A 24,058-nucleotide genomic window follows, 5' to 3' on the forward strand; every position below is an offset into this window, starting at 1 on the left:
ACAGAGTGGACAGCTGGGAGAAGAACAACCAGGTAACCCTAGCATCCCAGAAGACAAGTAAAGAAAGTCTTTCATGATGGAAGGGGGACAAGGTATGCTAAATACAACAAGCCAAGCAGGCAGAGAACTGAGAATTAAACACTGGAGCTGGCAGCCTGGAGGTCACTGGCCACCCTGCAGAAGCAGCTTCTCTAGAGCGCAGGAGTGAAGGAGACAAAGTGAAGACAGCACATACTGAAATTCTTTAGAGGAAATCTGCTGCAAAGGAAAATGGAGGAATGGAGCAGTAATTGGAAGGGAAGAGCAACTGGAGAGGCAAGAATAGACTTTTATTTACTGACGTCTTCAAAGTGAGGAGATGTTACAGTATGTTTGTGTGCTGACTGGGAAAAAAAATGACGGTGCAGAAGAGAGAGACCTGCAGAAGTAAAGCCCTTCGCGGAGGGGGGGGGGGGGCGGGGGGGGTGGCCACGGCCACAGGGAGAAGCTGGCTGCAGATGGGATCGCAGACCTGGGGAGGACAATGGCTGGGGAGCGGGCTGACTCGGTGACAGGAGGATGGAGATGTTCCCATTCAGTTGCTCATATCTTCTCAGTAAAGTAGGAGGCAAGGTTTTAGATGAGGACAAGGAAGAGAGAAAGGGTGTTGGAGGTTTGAGGAGAAAAGAGAAAGTGTAAAAGATAGGAGAAGTGAGTGAATTCATTAGAGAAATACAGTAGGATTGCCAGGTGGCACCTGAGGACTCATTTGGGGTCTGTGGTCACAATTTAAAGTGAGACCAGTCAACGGTGTTGCATTTTCCTTACAACCATTTCAGCTGCTCAAGGGCAGGTGTGGAATGAGCAGAGAGTTGGATTCAACCAGGATGGGGGTTTTTCCAAGGAGCATAACAGCCAAGAAGAGGACAAAGAGAGTCGACTGCATTAGAAAAAATATAATCAGTGGATATTTACCTGGTTTGCGTTCTAAAAGTTGTTGTAAATGAAACACTGCTTGTTCATAGTCCTGTTTTCTGAACATGAGATCTGCCATCATCTATAAAGGTAAAAGTTGGTTCTAAAAATATTGCCAAATATTCAAGATTTAGCACTATGAAAACACATATGAAAAACATGAGGAGGGCAAAGTTTATAAAAAGGAGCTATTTAAAATTCAAGTACACCTTCAACAGATTAGCACTGAGATGGACGTAACAAAAGATAATCAAGGATGTGAAACAGATCACTCTGTTTGCAAAACTATATTTTTAGCAGAAAATATGTTTCAAGTGGTTATTTTAAAAACAGAACCTTGAAGGGAACTGCACATTCCATGTGCTATCATAGAAAAGATGCCTCACTAGACGTCGCTAAAATTATAATGAGAAGATTTTAAAAAAACAAAACATTCAAATCCTAAATATTTCAAAGGATTAAAACGAGCAAGACATACTGGGAGTTTCTTATAATGTGTTTTAAAAGGGAGGCTTCTTATATTTCTTTTTACTTATAGTAACTTTGAATGAATCTTACAAACTGTCATCTGTGTAGCTTGTTTGGAACGCTAACAAATACCTCAACCCAGGGAAAAATGAGAAAGAAAAACAAAATTCTACTTAAAACACACCATCTTAGAATGATACATGAAGCTTTTTTTCTGTAACTCCAAAAGTCCCACTAAAGCTTTTAAATTAGTCCAGCACATTTGAGCAAGCGCTTAAAAGTTAGTCTTTAGCAGATTATAGCTTGACGACAGAACTCTGCCTGACCAAGCATCCTCTTAGGCATAAAGAAAACTTAACTAGGCCCAAAAGGGCAAGTAAAGGCCTGACCTAGGTTTATCATTCTTATAAAATGAAAAAAGTCTTGGTCTTTATTGGTAAAATGTATAATAATGTTAAAAATGTTGTTTCCTCCAAAAGCTGCATGAGCCAGGCCTCTCATCTAGCATTAGTTTTATCAGGTAAAATTTGAAACTTCCAGATGGAACATAAAACACAAGTGCCTCCACAGCACTGAAGTCTCTTGGACTAACCATGGTGGCAGCTTCGTTGTCCTGGTCACTCTGGAGAAGCAGAGCACAATGCCGCAGGCAGGCGTCAGGGTCATCCTGTGCCAGGTACAATCTTGCCAGCTCCAACATGATCTATAGAGAAAAAGGGGCAAGACTGGGGAGAAACTGTTTGGAATAAAAAGTGATGAGCAGAATGTCTGAACACAGATTAAACTTTTAGCTGACTAACTTTAGTTGCCAAGCATGACAGGCAGGAAAACTATAGGCATGCTCATCTCATTTTCTCTTACCTTGCAAAAAAAATGAAAAAACTGATGGTAACTCACTTGAAAAACAGAGAGACACAAAGCACTATGAAAAGAACAGTGGTCTTAAATCAGGAGCTCAGATTCTAGTCTGAGCTTCTCCCTGATGGGGCCAAGTCCCTATGCCTCTCTAAACCTGTTCTCTCATTTGTAAAATAAGATGCTCGAAGCAGATAATCTCTAAAGAATGCTTCAGATTTAAAAGTAGAATTCCAGCTCCTTTAGTCCCACTGAACAAAGTACCTGTTTGGTTATGCCTTAACAAAGGTTATTTTTGCCCTACCTCTGATGACTATTAAAAACAAAGAGCTTATAGTTTTACTTTATATTACTCATTCCAGAATAATTTTTAGACTCCACCATTATCATTTTAAGGTATCAGGTAAGTATTTTGAAGGATTTCTACAAAGAATATTAATTTTTTAACTTACATTTTTGTTACATTTCTTTCCAAATCTTCTTTATAAATAAGCTGGTAAGAATTTTGCATTTGGGTAAATTAGATGACATCCGGAATAAAAAGGTGCTTAAAATTTCATAAAGGTACTGACCTTATTATCTGTTTCAGAATGAACAAGAGCCTCTCTATAAAACTTAATTGCTTTTTCATAGTCTCGCTGAGCAACAGAATGTTTTGCAATCTCTGCACAAATTTCAGCTGCTAAATGTTTCTGAGCGGGAACTGCGTCTGGCTGTTCCATCTGAACACGTTTTAGTACCCGAGCTTGTAATTCTCGAGCCTAGAAAAAAATAAGGATAAAAAGGAATTAAAAAAAGAAATAGAAAAGAAATTAAACCATTCTCAATAACGCACATAGAGCATAATTTTACAGAAGATTTATTTAAGCATTATTGGCCCTCGATCTAACAAAGCCTGATCCAAAGAAAATGTCTTAACTGAGGTCTTAAACATGCACTTGTTTGCAAATGAGTCAGCGTGCACATAGGTTTCCAACTGGAGTACTATAAAATCACTGAGTCCTGGCCCACTGTTATAAGGATATGCACAGGAAGCTCACTAAGGAGGAAATGCAACCATGAAACAATATTTGGAAAAGATGTCTAGATGCTGTAATTAAACAAATGAAACTTTAAAAATGTTTATTAAAGTGCTATCTAAAAATTATTAAATCAAACATTGGCACATTTCAGGCAGTAAGTACATCCACAAATTGTTGACGGCATATAAATTAGCCCTGTATTTCTGGGAGCACCCCAGCAAAACATGCTAACTCGATAAAAATAACCAGGCTGTTGAACTTAACTTACACTCTTGCTAAAGTATTAAGGACATTACTTAGAAGGCAAAAAGGAAACATGTTATTTGTTATAAAGAAAAAAACAATCTCTGTTATTTGTTATAAAAACAAACAAAGAAACAACAAAACAAAAACAAAAAATCTGGAAGCAACCCAAATGTCTAATGATAGGGAAATAGCTAATCAACTAACAGTCTATATATATGGTCCTACGCTGTGCAGAGACACCCCAAAAAGAGGCAAGGGCCTTCCTCAGGGTAAGAATGTACAAAAGGTTGCTAAATTGAGAGAATTCAGCCTTTCAACCCACACATCTGGTTTCTGAAACAATGAGACCTTCCTTTAATAAGTGACAGAGAACTCCCATGCATAGGCTTTCACAATAAAATTTAACTTTGAGCTAGAGATAATCATTCACTAATGCATTCATGCATTCATTTAACAAACAGTAGATGCCCTCCATCTGCCACACATTATGCTACACACAGGGAGCCCTTCTGGGGACTTGTGTCAAAACGTTGGTTGACAATTGGTCTCTGATTAAGAGGGTTTAAAGTTGAGTGTTTTTGAAACCACAGGTCATATTATTATTTTAGGACACTGTAATAAACATTCTTTTGGAAATGAAGGAGAACAGATTAGAAAATATTAGTGCACATAGCATGTGGTAAAGGTTAATACTGTTTCATGAAATTTTAATTCTGGTTATATTAATGTTGTATTTATATAACTATAGAGGTATGCATAGCTTTGTGTATTTGATGTCTTAAAATGTGCATATTTAAATTTTGGTTATATGAATGTGTTTAAATAAGCATACAGGTATATATATACTTGTGCATTTGGTTTTATATATATGCATATATCTGTGTGCATGATTTGTGCACATACACTCTCAGTTGGTCTAAATAGGATGATTGTACCTCTCCATCCAGCTGAGACTGTACCCTTTTATCCCTGTCGAGCCAGCTTAATTATTTTAGCATATGTGCTGCCAAAGCAAGCACCAGCTAAATTATCACTGCTGTCTTCTTTCCCTCTCAAAAGTATTCTGGCTTGAATGATAAATTATATGGTCACCCTAGGTCTAAAGGATAAGCAATTCACCCTCTAGATAGTCTGAGTTTTATCTCTGCAACAACTAAATCTCCACAAGTCAAATATGTGCACCTTCTTAGCGTAGCTTCCTAAAGAAACACATTTATGAGTTAGATTTTCATGCGATGCTTTGCCATTTTCTTAAAAAATAATCAGGGGAGATTTTTTTGAGCAAAGTTTCTTGAATTTTTCTATTAAAGACATTTCATGAAAGAATACTCAATTTCTCTAAGTATATACAATGATCATTAAGAAACATTTTCATACAGAATAAAATTTTCTTGAAGAATTGATAAAATTCCCTATGTTTTTTCCTTGGTTTCCAGAAAGATCAGAGCTAAATTTAATTATCTGTTACAATAACTATATCAACCTTGATTGTCAACGCATTTACTTTTCCTTCTCCCTTCCTAATTTACAATATGTATTCTTATAAATTCCCTCAAACCCTTGGGTTGAAGAAAGTATAGATATAAACATCTTATTTCATAGACTTCTTAATTTTTCCCTTTCTATTTCAATAGCCTTATTATACACATCTTACTAAAGATCACCTCAAAATAAAATATAACAATAAAATCAGAATATGACATTTTTAAACGATAAAGATGGAGCTATCCGGATATACTGTAAAAATCTATACAAATGAATGTTAAGTGAAAGAATAAAAACAAATATAATATGAACATAATCATTAAAATTACGTAAGTTATAGTCATAAAATTGTTAGTGTTTTATGACATATAGTTTACTTCTGATTTATTTATATTTTATTTTTATTATTAAAAGAGTTAATATACTAAACAGTGATTTTTTTCCTGTAATTGTACCTGCAATTAAACAGTTAAAATAACTTATGATTTCCTTTCAGTCATTCAACAAAAATTCTGAGCACTACTGCAGTGGACAGATTTTAAGGTAGCTCCCTTGATCCTCACCTCTTGGAGTTCACTCTCTTGTACAACCACCTCTCCTTGTGTGTAGAGAAACCTGTAACTTGCTTGTAACCAATAGAATAGTGCAAATATGATGGATGTCACTCCCATGATTACGTTATACAAGACTGTTTTGCTAGCAGACATACTCTTGATGGTTTTGAAGAACTAAGTGGCCAGATTGTTGGCCCAGGAGGCAAGGAGCTGAGGAACCTGTAGGATGTGAGGGTGGCATCCAGCCAACAGCAAACAAGAGCTGGAGCCCTAAGTCTTCCAGCCTTGAGGAAATGAATTCTGCTAACTATCTCTGTAAGCTTGGAAGCAGACCCTCCCCCAGACAAGACCCCAGCTGAGACCCCATCCCTGGCCACACCTTGACTGTCCTGACACCTCATAGAGGACCCAGCTAAATCATGCCCAGACTCCTGACCACACAAACTGTGAGAAAATACACGTATGTATTGTTTTCATCGACTAAATTTGTCGTAATTTGTTACACAGCATAGAAAACTAAAATGACCTGTGATGAGGCAAGCATTTGCTAGGGTACCATGCCTACACTCATGGAAATTTTAATTTTAGCAGGGAGGTAGACAATAAAAATAATTACAGCAAATTATCAGGAGTTTTATAACCGGGAAATATCGGTCGCCATGGGAATACACAATAGGAGACCTAACCCAGTCTTGGAGCTCAGGCAAGATCTGAAGAATGACTGGTATTTACACCCTTGTGAGTCTGGAAGAAGGAAGAGAGAGAGGATGGGATATAGGCATTAGGAATTACATGTGAAGGGAAGAAGGCAAGGGATACTACTGCTTGATCAAAGAATTGGAAGGAAAAATGGTTGGAAAGATAGAGTTTACAATAGGTAAGTCTGTTAAATAACTTATGTTTAATTCTAGAAGCAACGAGAAGATGTTGATACATGTCCATAAGCAATGGAGTGATGGGATAGGTCCACCTTTTAGAATGGTTACCCTGGTGTTGTGGAGAACTGACTGGAAGGAAACAAGATTGGAAGAGGATGAGGATAAATTAGGAGGCTACCAGAGGAGTCTGGACAAAAGATAATGATGCATAGTGCTAAGAGAGGACAGAGAGGGATGAAGAAATGTGGAATTATTCCAGAAATATGAAATTTTTTAAAGAAAATTAATAAAACTTTGGATTTCCCTAAAATTTACCAATTTTGCTACTGCCTAAAATGTTTAGCAACAATGCAAAAATACTATGATGGAACTCCTAAATTCCATAATATGGAGAATTAACCTCAATAAATGGTTACTGAATAAATGAATTTAAAATATCAAAAACTTTGATTACACTTACAAGTTTCTGTTTGAACTGTACCTTGAGAATTGTCTTTTTGGAGATTAGAATGCCTAGAATGTTACAGTTAGGAAGAATTTTATGGCTCTTCAAATGTTATTAAAGATGAATAATCCCTGTGCTATACCATACAAATTTAAAACTAGATTTTGGTTTGTTGGCATTGACAAGCCATGGTACACTGTTCTCTTTTTTTAGCGTTGCTCAATGTGTCTGCTCATATAACATAGGAACTCATGCAACCAGGGGGCTAGGACTAATGCTATTCATAAAGGGGTGAAATAAGCCAAATTCACTTCTAAATGTTTTAAAAGTCTAAATTTACCAAAATACACTTTCCTTGCAACTAAGGGTAGCTAACCTAGGGTAGATGCAATTCTCTATCATGTGATTCAGAAAACAAAGATAAAACAGACGAACAATTAAGGATAAGATATTAACATTGTTGAAAATTCCATATTTTAATGAAATTGTAAACTTAGATGGGTATCAGGGAAATCTAGTAGTCCAAGCTCAATTCATTCACAATTAGAACAAAAAAAATTACTGGACATTGCTGCTAAAACAGAAGTCATTTTTATATGTATGTATGTATGTATGTATGTATGTATTAATCCCTGTTAGCTAAAGCTCAACACCGTAACATTTGATAAATTATCTGCAGAATGCTGGGTACATGAAAATCAGGTCAAAATGTGGCAATTAGTATGATATTCTGGAAAGCATATAGGATTAGTAGTGAGGTGCTTTATGTTCTACTTCAAGGTCAGAGAAGATGTAGGGCAAATCAATTAACAAACTTGCCCTAATTGACATATGTTGAACTAAGCACTCAGTAATGCCAGAAACACATTATTTCAAATCTACATGGGAATCTTTAGCAAAATTGATTATAATGTAGGACATAAAGCAAGCTTTAACAAATTTTGAAGGACTGAATCATTCAAAGTGTGTCTTTGACTACAGTGGAATTAAACCAGAAATCATGTCAAAAAGATAAGAAAATTGGAACTGCTTAGAAATTGAACACTACACTTTAAATAACCCATGGGCCAAAAAGTGATCAAAGTGGAAATGACGAGATATTTTGAACTGAATAAAAAAAACTTGTGGGATGCAGCTAAAGCAGGGCGCAGGGAGAAATTTATCACCTTAAATGAATAAGAAAAGAACAAAGGCTAAAAGTCTATTACCTAACAAACTATTTCAATAAGCTAGAAAAAGATCAGCAAACCAAATCCAAAGAAAGTAGAAGAAACTAACTAATGAGGTAAAAAGCAAACATATAATGAAGTCAGAAAAGGCAAAAGTTGCTTCTTTGAAAATACTGAAATAATGAACCCCTAGCATAATTGGTTATTAATAATAGAAGGCAAATAAAATTACTAATGTCAGGACTATAAAAGAAGACACTTTTATAGTACTTGCAGACATTCAAAAGATAAGAGGATATAATGAACAAATTTATGTCAATAAATTTGACAATGAAATGAACAAATCACTTTAAAAATATACCCATCTAAACTCACATAAGAAGAAATTTAAAAATTATCAGTTTGAAATCTATCAAAGATGTTGAATCCATTAATACAAATCTAATAAATTTTAATATTGAATTGTTCCAAACATTAAAGAAATAACATGAGTCTTGGAGACCAATCTCTTTCACAAACATATATGCACAAATCTGGAACAAAATATTAGCAAATTTCTTTAAATTCCAGCATCATCTTTTAAAAAAAATCACAGCAAAGTGACATTTATTTCCAGAATATAAGCATTATGTAACATTTTAAAATCAATCAATTTAATATACCACATAAACAGGGGAAAAAATAGGAGAAAAAAATAGGAGAAAAGTCACATGATCATGTTGATGCAGAGAGTGTATTAGATACAATGTAAATCATTTATAAAAAAAATTGTTAGCAAACTAGAAATTGAAAAATTATCAAAAAACATCAGCTACTTAGGAATACATCCAAGGAAATGTGTGGAAAAACTCCACATTGAAAACCACAAAATACTAGAGAAATTAAAGAAGATAAACAAACAAATGGAAGAAAGAAGTGAGTTCAAATCCTGCCTGTGACACCAGTCATGTGACTTCATGTAAGTTATTACACTAAGCTTCCTCAGCTGTAAAAGAGAATTAAAAATACCAAACTTCTCTGTTGTTATAATTACCAATAATATACTTATAAGCAGTACGATCCCTCAGCATTCAATCATTATTTCTATTTTGACTTATTTTCTGTGACAGTTGGGCCAAAAGAGATTGTCTTCCTCCTACATGCGGCAGATCCCCCGTGCGCTCATCTGCCCCCACAACCACAGTGACAGACAAACGCGTTTACCTGTTGTAAGGAAGTGACCGCATCGCTAGTTCTGTCCACTTTACTGTAAACTTTTGCTAACAGAACTTGAGAACGTCCATCTTCCATGAGAGCTGACAGTTCATTTACTATGAAAGAATAGAGTACATTGGGGAGAAAATACTCATTTTAAATAAATGTTTACATTTTTCTACAAGTTTTAAGACTGGTCTGTAGGAAGAATGATTTTGAAAAATAGTGAATAAAGCTAAAAAATTTTTAGTCAGTTAAGTGAAGAATGGCCAAATTTAGGATAAAAACGGGCTGGAAGAAAAGTTACAGAACTGGATAATAACTGGAGTTTTTTCGTTAGATTTATACTAAGAGATAACAATGTAACAACACTAATAAGAATTTCAATTTGATTCTTAAGTGTACAAAAATTTGTTTATTGAAGTCATTAAAAGACAAGATAGAGTGGTTGCTACATGCAATTAAGAAGACAAGTGGCATTTTTAAAATAAGAGATAACTGATAAGCAATAAAGTATAGTATATATAAATAAATAATCAGGGGCGGCTCCATGGCCGAGTGGTTAAGTTCGCGCGCTCCGCTGCCGCGGCCCAGGGTTCGCATCCTGGGGGAGGACATGGCACCGCTCGTCAGGCCACGTTGAGGCGGCGTCCCACGTCCCACAACTAGAAGGACCTGCAACTAAGATATACAACTGTGTACAGGGGGGTTTGGGGAGATAAAGCAGAAAAAAAAAAAAAGATTGGCAACAGTTGTTAGCTCAGGTGCCAATCTTTAAAAAAAAATAAATAAAATAAATAATCATTAAGAGCACTGACTTTGACGCCAACCGGTCTGGTTTCAAACCTAGGCTTCATCACTTACTAGCTATTTAACCTTGAACATGGTACTTAACCATTCCGTGCCTCCCTTTCATCTGTAAAATAGGGGAAATAATAGTGTCTATCTCAAAGACTCGTAAAATTATAAAGTTAGTAACTTATTAAATAAGTTAACATATGCAAAACAATTAAAATAAAGCCTGGTACATGGTAAGTGCTATAAGTATTTGGTATTACTATTTTGTAATTTAAGAGTAATAAAAGAACCCTAGATAATTAACAAAAACATGTTTCTTCCACCATTTATTGAGAGCATGGTCCATGCCACATGTGCAATACTCTGTTCAAAGTGGTTTATATATACATTGTTTCTTTAAAATCTCCACCCAAGAGGCAGGTTGTGTTACTGCCATTTTACAGGTAAGAGAAGCTCTAAGGTAGCACAAGGAACAACAAGGAGGCTGTAACAGTGCTGAGAGGAGGGCAGGAGAGGTCAGGGGAGCAGGCGCACACACGTGAACCACCACATAAGCCACTGTGAAGGCTTTGGCTTAACTCTGAGGGAAAGGGGAGGCAACGGTGCGCTGGGGCAACATAATCTGGTTTACATTGTGTAAAAGGCTCGATGCTGCTGCTGCGTTGAGAAAGGCAGGGGCAGGGGTGTGGAGCTGAGGGTAGCAACAGAAAGACCAGCTGGGAGGCTACTGCCATAGTTCACTTAAGATACGATGGTGGCTTGGACAAGGGCAGACAAGTATTAGAAAGAGTGAGACACGATAGGACTATGAACATGCTTGGAAGGTAGAATCAAGAGGATCTCCTAAGGGTAAGGGCAAGGGTGAAGGCAAGGATTTGAGCTCTTAGCACCTACAAAGAGGGAGGAAGTTGTTACTGAGATGAAAAAGGTTGCATGCGGAAAAAATAATGGGAGGCAGATCAGGAATTCAGTTTTAGATGGTTATATAATGGTAAGTGATGTTATGTTAGTTAAGTTTAAGATGTTTATTAGAACCCAGCTGCTACTATTTATCAACCAGATGCACCTGGATAGGTCAAGAAAACAGTTTTAGATTGCTACTTTTAAAATGGGGATGGGGCCAGCCTGGTGGCCCAGCGGTTAAGTGCGCACGTTCTGCTTCGGCGGCCTGGGGGCCTGGGTTTCGCTGGTTTGGATCCCAGGTGCGGACATGGCACCGCTTGGCAAATCCTTGCTGTGGTAGGCGTCCCACATATAAAGTAGAGGAAGATGGGCATGGATGTTAGCTCAGGGCCAGTCTTCCTCAGCAAAAAAGAGGAGGATTGGCAGCAGTTAGCTCAGGGCTAATCTCCCTCAAAAAAAGTAAATAAAGTGGGGACAATTATATATACCTCAAAAACTAATGTGAGCATTAATGAAATAATATATAATGAAATGGACACAAAGGTATCTAAGTATACCATAGGGTGTGCTCAGCAAATATTTATTAAATCAAAGTATTTATATTACATAAACTTTATATATATACATACACACATACACACACATACTTATACCAAAAAAAGGTAAAACATGCTACTCGAATCTCTCCTCCTCCAACATTTTCAAAAATGAATATCCACATTTAAAGGTGTCTGTAGTGTTTCAAGCAAGGTCTGATAGACCCATGCAAATATTTTTTATGGAACAAATAACACTTTATATAGTAAATGCTTTCAAGATTAGGAGAATTTAAGCACCAACTTCATCAAAGCTAAATAAAAAACCACTTTGGAAATATCAGAAAATTTAGAGCATCTTTTTGCCTATTTTGCTTATTTGCCTTATTACGCATCTCAACATATTTTACAGCTACAGTGAACATGGTACTGGCAAAGGAAAAGAAAAATAACTCAGTGCAACAAAACAAAGACTCTCAGAACAAGAGTCATATATATAAAGAGGTTTGTTATATGATAAAGGTGGCACTTCAATAAATAGCACTGAAATAAAATTGGCTATCTGGAAAACTATGTAGTAAAAATTGTATGTGGATTCCAGTACATGGATTAAAGTTCTCAAAAATTCTAGAAAAATATAAGGAAATATTTTTAAAATGTTAGGATAAGGGAAGCTTTTTCTAAGCATGAAAAGAAATTTAGAAGTAAAAAAAAAAAGAACGGCAGGTATCATATATGATAACTAAATATTCTATTTGATCAAAGAAACGACAAACAAATTTGATAAAGAAAGGACAGCCTGGGAGAAAATATCTGTAACATGAAGAATAGGTAATAAATTCATCCACAATAAGTAAAAGATTAAAGACAAAAGACACAAATAAATTCCTAATAGAAAATATGATCTATATAGACATAAGATGATGCGTAACCTTATCAAGCCATCAAAGAAATGCAAATTAAAGTTTTTCTTTCCCATAATTAATACTACATAATGCTGGGACATTTTTAGCCTTAAGAAAGAGCAACAGAGCAAGATTCAATTCTAGGAAGGACACAGGGGTATATAAATAACAACGATTTTGTCTCTACTGTTTCCAACTTTTCTTCAATCTAAATGTCTATCAGTAGGGGACATCAAATAAATTATGATATCGACATACAGTAGAATACTATGCTAAAAAAACAAAGAAGAGCTATATTTGCCAACAAAGGGAGAAGCTATTAAGTGAAAAATGCATACTGCAGAACTATCTGATCCCATTTTGGTAGAAAAACAGCGATAGGTAACTGTGTGTAAAAGAGAGGCAAAGAGAGATGGGGTGGGGAGATTGATCAGAATAATACACAAGTTGTTAAATGAGGTTTTCCCTGGAGGGTGAGAGAGGACACAAATTTCATTCACTTCTGTAAATTTTGGCAACGAGCAAGCACCAGATTTATTACTCTATTTATTATTTATTATTACTTTAAAAAGTAAATTTGTACAAACTTGTACAAAGGCAGTTTGATACTATCCAATTAAATTTTTTTTTTTTTTTTTTAAGATTTTATTTTTTTCCTTTTTCTCCCCAAAGCCCCCAGGTACATAGTTGTATATTCTTCGTTGTGGGTCCTTCTAGTTGTGGCATGTGGGACACCGCCTCAGCGTGGTTTGATGAGCAGTGCCATGTCCGCACCCAGGATTCGAACCAACGCAACACTGGGCCGCCTGCAGCGGAGTGCACGAACTTCACCTCTCGGCCACGGGGCCAGCCCCTATCCAATTAAATTTTAAATACATATACCCTTTGGCTTAGCATCTAGCTCTTAAGAAATATAAGTAAGTGTACACCAATAAGTGAGATACAAGGACATTCATTGTAACATGCTTTATAATATCAAAAGAATGGAAAAGAAATTAAATGCCCAATAATTGGGGGAAGGTTAAATAATTCATTAAGTTATGAAATATTATGATGCCAGTGGAGACAATGATATGATTGGAGTCCTGACATCAAAGTATATCTGGAACATATTATATATGAAAAAAATTGCAGAACGGGAAGAATAATACATTTTGAAAGGGAAAATAATGCATATTACACTTATATACTTACACATATATAAAATATACACTAAAATACAAAAATGATTACCTCTAGGGAGGTAGTTTGAGAACAAGGCAAGTAGAATACACAGAAGAAACTGTAGATGTACATATATAGTCTTTTATAGTGAATTAAAAAAAAAAACTTGAGTAAAGATTATAAAAATGTGTTCTTGTTTAAACAACAAAGTTGCAATTTAAAGAAAACTTCCTTGGGGCCGGCTTGGTGGCGCAGCACGTAAGTTTGCACGTTCCGCTTCTCAGCGGCCCAGGGTTCACCGGTTCGGATCCCGGGTATGGACATGGCACCACTTGGCACACCAAGATGTGGTAGGCGTCCCACATACAAAGTAGAGGAAGATGGGCACAGATGTTAGCTCAGGGCCAGGCTTTCTCAGCAAAAAAGAGGAGGACTGGCAGTAGTTAGCTCAGGGCTAATCTTCCTCAAAAAATAAAAATTAAAATTAAAAATAAAAAAAAATAAAGAAAACTTTCTTTACGTCATTTTGGAAAGTAAATATTTTCCTATACCACAATTGACTGTTTCATAAATCTGTTATTATATTTTCCAAATATCTTATTTTAGTAGAGTGATATTCTAATAAATGAAATAACCAACCTCACAGATAAAATACTGAGAATATAAATACACATATATAATGTAAAAATAAAATAGATCAAGTATAACAAGTATACTTTCTTAAAATCAGAAAGAGTTTCATACCAGGTTCATGAGCTAGAGCGTGCTGAAGAACTTTTTCTGCTTTGTCATACCACTTCAATTTTAATAAAAGCTCGGCCAGGTCATAGCAAAGATAATTTTGTTGTCCACTTTTCAGAGCAGCTTCATAATAAGTGATTGCCTAAACAAAATCCATTTTGGTTAAGAAAAACAAAGGCAATGAGAATGGCACTCAAGCATAGATGCTTTTACACATTACAGACTTAAAGCACATATACAAGTGGAAATAACCTAGGAGAAGCTTAGGCACGTACCTGCACTGTCAGTCAAGTACACCACTTTTCTTAGAGAATCAAACATCACACAAGGCAACTAACATTTCTTAGGATAAGTAGCTAAAGAAAACGCTTGGTGAAATTTTTTTTAACGGTTTTATTCCAGAGGCCAATGACCTTTACTGAATGCAAATACTTTACTAGCTGTTATGTGTATATATATATATATATATATATGTATGTTTAATAGTTACCAGGACTAGGGCAATAATATAACAACTAAAGGAAAATCCATTATCCTCACTGGGAAAAAAAAAAGTTCAAAGCACATAGCTTACCAGAACTGGTTCAACAGAAAGGACACCTATTTTACTTTGTCATATAATGAAAGAGATGTAACAATAGCAAGTTTATTGTAACTGATTTGGTGGCAAGGACTTAGGTGCAAGATAATGCCTGAGGTAAACTTTAGGATCCAAAGAGCCTTTGCGAAATGCAGCAATGAAGAATCTGAGACACTGAGAAAGCCTTTAACACAAATTCCAGTTTGTGAATACAAGTCTGAAGTTTACAACCATCAAGATACAAACAGTGTTTGCTGAAGACCTCTCACAGAGCAGGGTTTGAAAAATTTGATCCAACAGAGATATTCCAAACTACGAAGTACTCACCTTTGAATAGTTGTGAGTTTTCACAAGTGCTTTCCCAATTTTGCTTGCCAGAGTTCCATCTTTTGGGTTCTGATTTAAAGCTTGCTCGTACGCTACTATGGCTTCTTCAGGCTAATGTTGGCAGATACAAAAAACAAGCAATAAATAAAGAGCTTAGCTGGATCCCACTAAACAGCAACGTTTCTATAAAGTTTTTCATTGAGATGCTTAAGATTATCAAAGCACATATTTAAGTCCAGAAATCTTAATAATTTCAGAGAGGTGATAGTCACTACTGTTAGTCTAACTAACTAGTATAATTCCACCTGTGTTAACTGTGCCCTTGTCTCCAAAAATAATAATGTGAGAACTAAGAGACAGCTTCTTAACTTTTCATTTCTGTCAGTCATTATAAAAGCCAGATACAGAGTCAGAGGATTGCTTCCCTTTGAAGAAGAGCCAGTAGCTCTCTTCATCCTTCTGTTTAAAGGAGACGCTTAACTTGCTTCTGGTATCATGTGTATTTCAAATAATGATAGAGCTGAATTGCTGGATGCCAGTTTGCAAAAAAAAAAACAAAAAACTTTTTTACTGTAATAGTTGAATCCTTTTTATAGTGATGACTGGATCTTCTAATATTAAGTAAACATTATTAAAAAAACAAATTCCATTTAACAGAATGTTCTACTAACCACAAAGAATATTTTCTTTAAATCTAGCTTCAGTAGCATCAGAAACTTTACCTCTTGAATATTCATGTATGCATCGCCAAGGAGAAGAAAAGAACGAGGGCTGGGCATTCTTTCAGCAATTTCTCTGGAAATCAGACCAACTCTATTTAACATATTGAATACAAGTATCTTCTTCTAAACCAATGAAATAAAAGGTAAGCTCATCTATCTCAATTAACCAATAGCCTTCAGAGTACCTTCTACATATCCAAGACTAGTATTGTAAGAAACCCCACTCATACCCATACCCAGATTGTTTAAGCTAGATCCACTATTTTTTTCATTAAATCTCTCCATTTTCTGAAATGCGGATAACAGAGATCAGATAGATAGTAAACACATAAATTCTCATTATTCAGAAATATATGTTTCATTATGTCTAATTTTGAAATGATGTGGGAGTGAAGGTACCAAAAAATGATAGTGGGGAAAAACACTTATTGTCCTCCTATGCATGCTGAGCTTCATTATTCGTAAGTAAGAAGATAAAATCTTCTACTTCAATATTTGCTGCTTCGTTTTTACCTGCAAAATTTAGACTGCTAAAGATCAAAATACCAAAATTGCTCAAATAACAATGTGAGTCTTAAATGTACAGTATCTCATTTAATTAGTCCAAAAGCTCTATGAGAAAGATAGTTAATTATTCTGATTTTACAGATGACGCTGAGTCTACAGCTAATGTGTCAGATCTGCCTGAAACAAGAACCTATGCCTTTCACTACTATTTTATAACGCATTCAAACAAATCGTCCCTATTTTAAACACTGTCATATCATTAGAGGTGATAGTTAGGGATGATCTTTTGGAAACATCATAGAAAATATGATCTATGAACTCCGGTTCATCCATCTATACGGGGGGTGCTGCTCAGTTACTTTGAATCACTCACCACCTACAAAGAATCTGAGCAGCTTCTAGAACTTTGATATTTACATAATATAGATGAACCAATACGACTTAATCAACATTTTCCTATGTTCTCAAGAGATAAAAATATTAATTTTCTCTTACATGTGTATGCTGTATCTTTATCTTTTTGTTTGGGGAGAAGAGTAAGAGCAACGTGTGGGGGGGGGGGGGTAATATCCCAACAACTCCTAAGAGAATCAGTGCATGACAGACATAACTTTTAAAGCCCCTGCCCTTTCACCAAGGAAAATCTGTAATCCATATCTCAGGGTGGTGTGTACTAAGCCATCATTTTCTTTTGCTGTAACTATTATATTGAGTATTAAATATGACCATCTAGCCCCTGAATTGTTGTTACATTAGACAATTTTCTTAAGCTATTAGAATACATGTAACTGTTGCTCTTTCCTTTCCCAAACAGGAAGATTCAGGGTCTAGAAATAGCACCTGATGAGGGAGGAGAGCTGAGAAACTAGAGTAAGCCGTGGACTGAAATAATCATGATCACTCTGATTTATGTTTCAGGGAGAGTGAGGAACTTGGCCAGAGTGATTATGGCTGGAAATACGAGAAGGAAGCAAGAATTCATTAAAGAAAGGATCTATAAAGTATCTGTAAAGCAGTTACAAGGAAGACAAAAATAAATCTGGGAATTAATTTTTGGAGATAAACGTGTCAAAATATAATGGGTTGAAATAAGCATTTACCTATAACAAGTGATATATAACATTTTCTCTTTTCTGTGCTTCAGATATATATCTGCCATTTTTTCTTTAGCCTCTATGAAATACGGCTGTTCAGCAGTAACATTCCGAAGCATGCTTAAAGCCCGCTCAACGTCTCCCTGGGCCAGAGCTAGGTCTGCATTAGCAATAGTAACACGCAATTCTTCTGATGTCCCAGAAAATTCATGGATGGCATCTTGTAAAACTTTTGCTGCTTCATGCTGTAAAGGTGAAATTAAAATAACATTCAAAATATTCAACAAAATACAACAGAAGCAAGGATTTTCTACTAAAACGGAATGAACAATAAATGCTAGTTTAGTTAAGATATTCAGGAAATAATGGGTGGATTTTTCAAAAGTATAAAAATTTAAAACTAAACTCAGAGACTAAATTCAGATGACATTATAAATATTTGCTAACTGAAAGTGTTTTCTTAACTAGGAAAACAGCAGTTGCTACACAAGAGTTGCCGCTACTATAATTTAATAAGCATTTACTTTGCATACAGCATTGTCTTAACCCATTTACTTTTCACAAAACCCTGTAAAGTAGTTACTATTATTACCCCATCTTGCAAGCAAAGAAATTGAGATTTAGAGAGGTAAGTCAACAAATGATAGACCCAGAATTCAAACTCGGGCAGCCTGACTCCAAAGCCTAAACTCTTAGCTGTGTTCATTACCGCCCCCTTGATGGGGTCCAGTCCTCAGTCACCCACTGAGCCCAATGGCTCTTCATCAAGTAGCAGATTACTTTACTCCCTCTGCTAGGACATCACTTTTGTTGTACCTCAGGGAATATATTATCTCATTTCCAAATCTGTACCTCAGTGAATCTAAAATGTCATTTATTTTAAGATTCATCTCAACTCTAGAGATAAGATGTTCTGATTCCAGCAAAATTAAAATGTGAAAAAAATGGTGCATCTTAGAATCAGCTATCTATGATAGAACTGGTTCTTCTTCTTAAATGTATTTTATGTTAATTTATTAGTGAAACAAATTCTTTGAGACTTGGTAAGTATTTAGACACAGCCTGCTTAATTTCCACTAAAATATGAAAATAACTGATTAGCAGCTGCTGCAACCTAAGAAACAGATATAAACGACATTAAGTTCCTCATTTTCTACAAGGCTTTAACTCTCTCAGAATTATATGCTTCCTTTCTTTCTAGCTGTATTATTTTTTTAACGTATTTGATTTTATGATTGTCCTATGAGTTGCCCAAAGCTGTATTCATCAAATGGTTCTTTTGTTTTCTCAACTATTAGAATTTCAGGTTGGTAGTTTCATTTATTCCAGTGGTAATTGTATGTGTGTGTGAATCCTTTTAAGAATTCACAGAATTATGACTATATTATACTATTACCTGTCATGGCAGCCAGGATAATCATATATTATCATATACATTACATTATATTATACATTTCACAGTACATCATATTACATTATATTATTACTTATACTATAACATTTCATAGTAGCCAACATAAGTACACTGATACTTAAAATCATCCAAGTGCAAGCTATGCTTAACTTCAGGAGCCTGAAAAAAGAACATGATTTGGCGCAAAGTAATGAGAAATACATTTTCTAAACTTTACCACTTGATCAGGGAATAATTTTAGCTTTTTAATTTCTTATTAAAATATAGACTTGAATAACCAACTTCAGACCTGAGCCGCTGAATGAAAGTTTGACGTACCTGTTCTCCATTTAAGCGGTGAACCTCCACCAACTCGAGAAAGATGGATAAACGATGGCCTGCATCAGCTTCAGTTTTTCTGTACTTTGATTTTGAGGAAGCTCCAATTCTCCTCATTCCTGGTAAACTCATTGCCATATGCAGAGTTTTAATTGCTTCTGCTATTTCTCCCATTTTCTTTTGTGACTGAGCTTTTATCAAATGATACAAAGGATATTCTCTCACCTGAAAAAATAATACTCAGAAATACTTCCCTGGAGTGCTTATAACATCAACACATAATTTACAATCCAAAAAACGTGGACAGTCTATCTGTGATTGTATACATGAGGTCTATTTCTGTTTCTGTCCTCTTAATAACTTTCTGATCATTTATCATATTAAATCAGATTCAGAGAACTTGTCCCTACCTAGCATCCTCCTGGATGACAAACAAGGTGATTAAGCATTTCTACCATGATAGATGAGAAAATACAAAGTTTACAAATATATTTTAAGAAATTATTTGAGTTTTCAGGAAAGGAATTTATCTGGGACTTCTAATAGTAATACAAAATTACGAGATTTCTAGAAACAGTTTTTTCCCTTTATTTTTTAATTTTGATTAAAAATTTCAGAATACTTTAGTTAAACATTGATTTTACCCTTTATACTACTCTGAAACATGTAGTAATGAAGCTTCTGTCTTTATTTTGGCTATCAAAAGCATATACAAAAAAATAAGAGAATGACAAAATGAATGAGGAAGGAGTCGTCAAAGGGAAGTAGACAATCCAGAATGAGGTGCTGTGGCAGCCATGTACTGTTTAAGACGGCTACAGTCATCCTTCAGACTGTGTTCCTAAGCCTCAGTTACTTGTGGGCTTTGTGTAAATACTCATGCTTATGCTCTTCTCTCAGAGATTTGGATTCACTGATGGGGGGCACTGAGGTGGGGAGTATGATGCACCACCAGTCCTGAGAACCACTGTCCCAAGAAGCAGGCAGTATCTTATGCAAATCTCGCCTGAAACTTCAATTCCCAGTCCACTGAAGGGTTCTCACATAAGAGGGCTCAAGACCCTATGAACCAAAGCAGAAGTCTGAGGAGTGCCTCCACGACTCCAGGTAGCTCCGGGAGCACCTGACCCAGGATTTTCCCCAAAGCCGAGGGATATGCGACGTAACAGAATACCTTAGATAGAAATCTAGTGTGTTTATATCCTCAAACCACATGACTAGGTGCTCTTTGATGATCAATTTAAAAAGAAGTTATTAAAAACCCAGGTCCAAGAGAGGAACAGGTAATAAAATAAAATGCTTATACACACAAATGTTTAGCAGAACACTCTACAGTTTACAATTATTTTTACATACGTTCATTATCGCATTTGATGCTCACTATAACCAAAGGGTATTATCATATGAGTTCTATAGAAAAGAAAGCTGAGGCTGAGAGAGAGAGAAGCGGGAAGACCAGACACTGACCCCAGGTCCTTTGTCACCAAGTTCATACAGTTTTTTAACTACACCACAGTTGCCTCCATTTTTTTCTCCTACTGCTTGTGAGTCCAAAATCTCTTCCCTTCAAGAATGCATTTGCTAGCAAAATGTTACAGGCTAACATACAAAATAGCTGAATATGTAAATGTAAACGTTTGCTAAAGGTTCAAAGAGGTTTATGTGTCTTATCCCCTCGAGTCTGGAATACTTACCTTAAAATTATAGCTGAGACAAAGTTCAAGAGACTGAGAACACAATTTGAATTTTTCCTGAGACAAATAAACCTGAGCCATCAGGAGGTGCGCATCTGCGTAAGAAGGACTGTGCTCCAGGCAGTGCTGCAGGTTATTATAGGCTGCTTCAGTGTCACCTAATGAGGGAACAAGCACTATTATAATTCAAGTGATTAAGAGATGGAGATCTGAGAGAGAAGTATTTAGTCTATGGATAGTTCCAGCGTTTGAACTTAAAGTCATAAAGTTCATAATTCATAAGGCCATGGTTTAATCTCTACCTCCACTAGTTAGCTTCCTTTTAGTCTGCATGAAAGAATGTACTTGTAAGTCAGCCACCCCTTGGTCATAAGTAGCAAAGCAGGAAAAGTGTGTGAAAAGATCAGAATCGATCACCACTGCTACTGAGAGGCCCATAAACATATCTTTATTTTATTTTCCTTGTCAAAAAAATTTTTTTACTTATAATTTCATTTCCTTCATTCAAAATAAGCTATGTAAAACACAGAAATTTAAATAGCGAGAATGTGATAGTGTCACATTAACAATGAGGATTTAGATTAGTAATCATTCTTGGCCAGAAATTTTATTACTGTACATTAAATAACAAAAAAGACATAAGGATATATTACAGAGATTTAGAAATATGAGTTATATGTTTAAAATGCCTTTAAATACCAACTGAAATATCAAATGTTTTGGAAACACACATACTGTACATTTGGGAGTCTTAAAATAGAAGGAAATGATCAAGATTAAAGTAGTGGAATAGTGAAATCTACCTTGGGCTGGTAGATGCGATAGAAAGAGGCTCTTCAGAGAAACAATAGCACAGACTCTAGGTGCTAGAAGTTTCTCATGATGTAACCCACACTGATTTGCATTTAGCCATCTCATAAATTGGCCTTAAGTAGGTATAGCTAGGCCAGCTCCCCATGCAACTTTGCTACGAGAGGGTGAGGGAAGAAGAGATCTTAAATTATTTTCTGTTCAATTACTCCCCTTACCCTTACCTGACCCCTCAATAGATAAAATAAGGCTTACAGTCAGGGCTTCCAGTTCCCAAAGGCTCAACCTACTTATAACAGAAATCCATTTAAACAGAAAACATTCTTCTTAGAGACAGAGGATTAATGGACAGAAATTTGGCTGAGGTAGCACAATAACTTATTAAATATAGCATCAAAATTTGTCAATTAACCATCAAGCATAACACTGTAAATACTGGATTCTTTTTCATTGTGATGCGATCCAGCACTCAGACTGTGCAGACAAAAAAGGAAATAGGAAGGTTAAGCATAATAAATTTGCATGCAAATTACCACCCTCATGTTATTTTAGGAAGGAGAAGGATTAAGGAGATAACTTAAAAAAAGAGGTTATTACTAAGGAGAGAAAAGTACATAGAAAAAAATCAGGGTTTGCAAGTAAGAGACTAAAGAAAATGAGGGCTGTATGAATAAATGTGATTAGAGTCTTTTTTTAAAGGTAATGGGGAAGGATGTGTGGAGTTACTTCAGAAGGCACTAAGTATTTAAAAATGGAGAAATGGGTCATCACTGTTGGGAAAAATAAACCATATAAACAAAGATCACAGAAACATCACATTCTTATCTAAGAGCAGCCCAATTTCTCTTGAGGGAAAAATGAAAGACACTTCTGTCTGCAGATCTGTCTTTGCCAGGGTCCTGTGTAATAAAGAATTTGGCGGGCCTCTGTCCCCGGTTCCTGGGAAAGAGTTTCTAAATCTTGGAATTTCCCAAGTGATACAAGTGTCTTTGTTATTTGCGGTGGGCCCTGATAGTTTATGCTCAAGATGTGATTCAGGATGGGGGCTGGCCATGCCAGAAAGACCAACCACAGGATTAGAGGGCTGGGGCTTTGAGCCATGTGACATCAGCCTGACCTGCAGGGTAGGGGAGCTGAACCACATGGCCAATGATTCAACCCATGCCTATGTAACGAAAGCCTAACAAAAACTCTAGACACTGAAGCTTGGGTGAGCTTCCTGGTTGCTAATGATTTACAGGTATTGTCACATATTGATGTGTCGAAAAGTACAAGTGTCCTGACTCCACAAGGAGAGGACAACAAAAGCTTCAAATCTCAGACCCTCCCAGACCCCACCCTGTGCATCTCCTTTTCCTTTTACTGGTTCAGATTAATATCCTTTGCTATAATAAAGAATTGGAGAATTGTTAAGTATAATGTTTTCCTGAGTTCTGTGAGTCCTTCTAGTGAATTATCAAACCTGACAGGGGTCATAGGAACCATCAAATTTGTAGCCAGCTAGTCAGAAGTACAGGTGGCCTTGGGAAGCCCCGAACTTGTGGCTGCTGTCTGAAGCGAGGGCAGTCTGATGGAGGATTGCGCCCTTAACCTGGGAGGTTTGGCCTGACCCCCGGTAGCCAGTGTTCGAAGTCATTGCAGTTGGGAATTTAGTAAGAATACTGCTATTAGACATGTGCCATCATTATTTCAAATTATTTCGGGCTGCTTTTTTTGTTAAATGGGGTTTATATACAAAACTTTCAGTCCTAGAGACTTCAGCAATTAAGTATTACTATCCTGAGACTGGTTTATATCAAATTTCAAAATAAATAATGAGTGTTTAATAAACTAATCACATAATTCAAAATCCCAGTTTGATCACCTGGGAGGTGATACCCATTCCAGTTGGGAAGAAGGTAGAAATATCATGTGGCTCAATAGTGGAACTCAATCAGAGGAAGGTATTATAGAGTCACTTCTTACAACTGGAGTATTTTAAAGGCGAAACAAGCTCTTGAGATCACCTAGTTCTTTTTTTTTTTAAACAATTAAAACTGAGATCCAAAAAAATGGTAAAGTCAATCTCTGAACTCTTTCCATTATGTATAAGAAATAACTGTTTATGAGAATATTTTTACGTTAGTTTCTACGCTTTAAGACCTTACAAACTTAATTTACTTTGCATAGCATTCAGCCAGCAAAGGTAGATACATAAGAACCATATGATTATCTATTTTCATGCATACAGTCATACATATGTTTGTATCCTAAGAAGCTAAGGTTATAATTGAGG

General features: G+C 35.9%; 1 protein-coding gene across 2 annotated transcripts in view; it reads right to left on the reverse strand.

The window, feature by feature from the left end:
• TTC21B (tetratricopeptide repeat domain 21B) overlaps positions 1 to 24,058 on the reverse strand; it is an 80,620-nt gene that overhangs the window by 23,416 nt on the left and 33,146 nt on the right. For both annotated transcript variants that reach the window (XM_023623067.2, XM_023623068.2), the window contains exons 13-22: positions 20,974 to 21,131; positions 19,280 to 19,504; positions 17,554 to 17,792; positions 15,947 to 16,019; positions 15,225 to 15,335; positions 14,321 to 14,459; positions 9,280 to 9,386; positions 2,850 to 3,038; positions 2,015 to 2,125; positions 955 to 1,036 (exon numbers count right to left, since the gene is read on the reverse strand). In XM_023623067.2, the coding sequence (XP_023478835.1) occupies positions 955 to 1,036; positions 2,015 to 2,125; positions 2,850 to 3,038; positions 9,280 to 9,386; positions 14,321 to 14,459; positions 15,225 to 15,335; positions 15,947 to 16,019; positions 17,554 to 17,792; positions 19,280 to 19,504; positions 20,974 to 21,131 (1,434 nt within the window). The remainder of the gene's footprint in view (positions 1 to 954; positions 1,037 to 2,014; positions 2,126 to 2,849; positions 3,039 to 9,279; positions 9,387 to 14,320; positions 14,460 to 15,224; positions 15,336 to 15,946; positions 16,020 to 17,553; positions 17,793 to 19,279; positions 19,505 to 20,973; positions 21,132 to 24,058) is intronic.

This window comes from Equus caballus, chromosome 18, assembly GCF_041296265.1.
Source record: "Equus caballus isolate H_3958 breed thoroughbred chromosome 18, TB-T2T, whole genome shotgun sequence".
Taxonomy (NCBI): domain Eukaryota; kingdom Metazoa; phylum Chordata; class Mammalia; order Perissodactyla; family Equidae; genus Equus; species Equus caballus.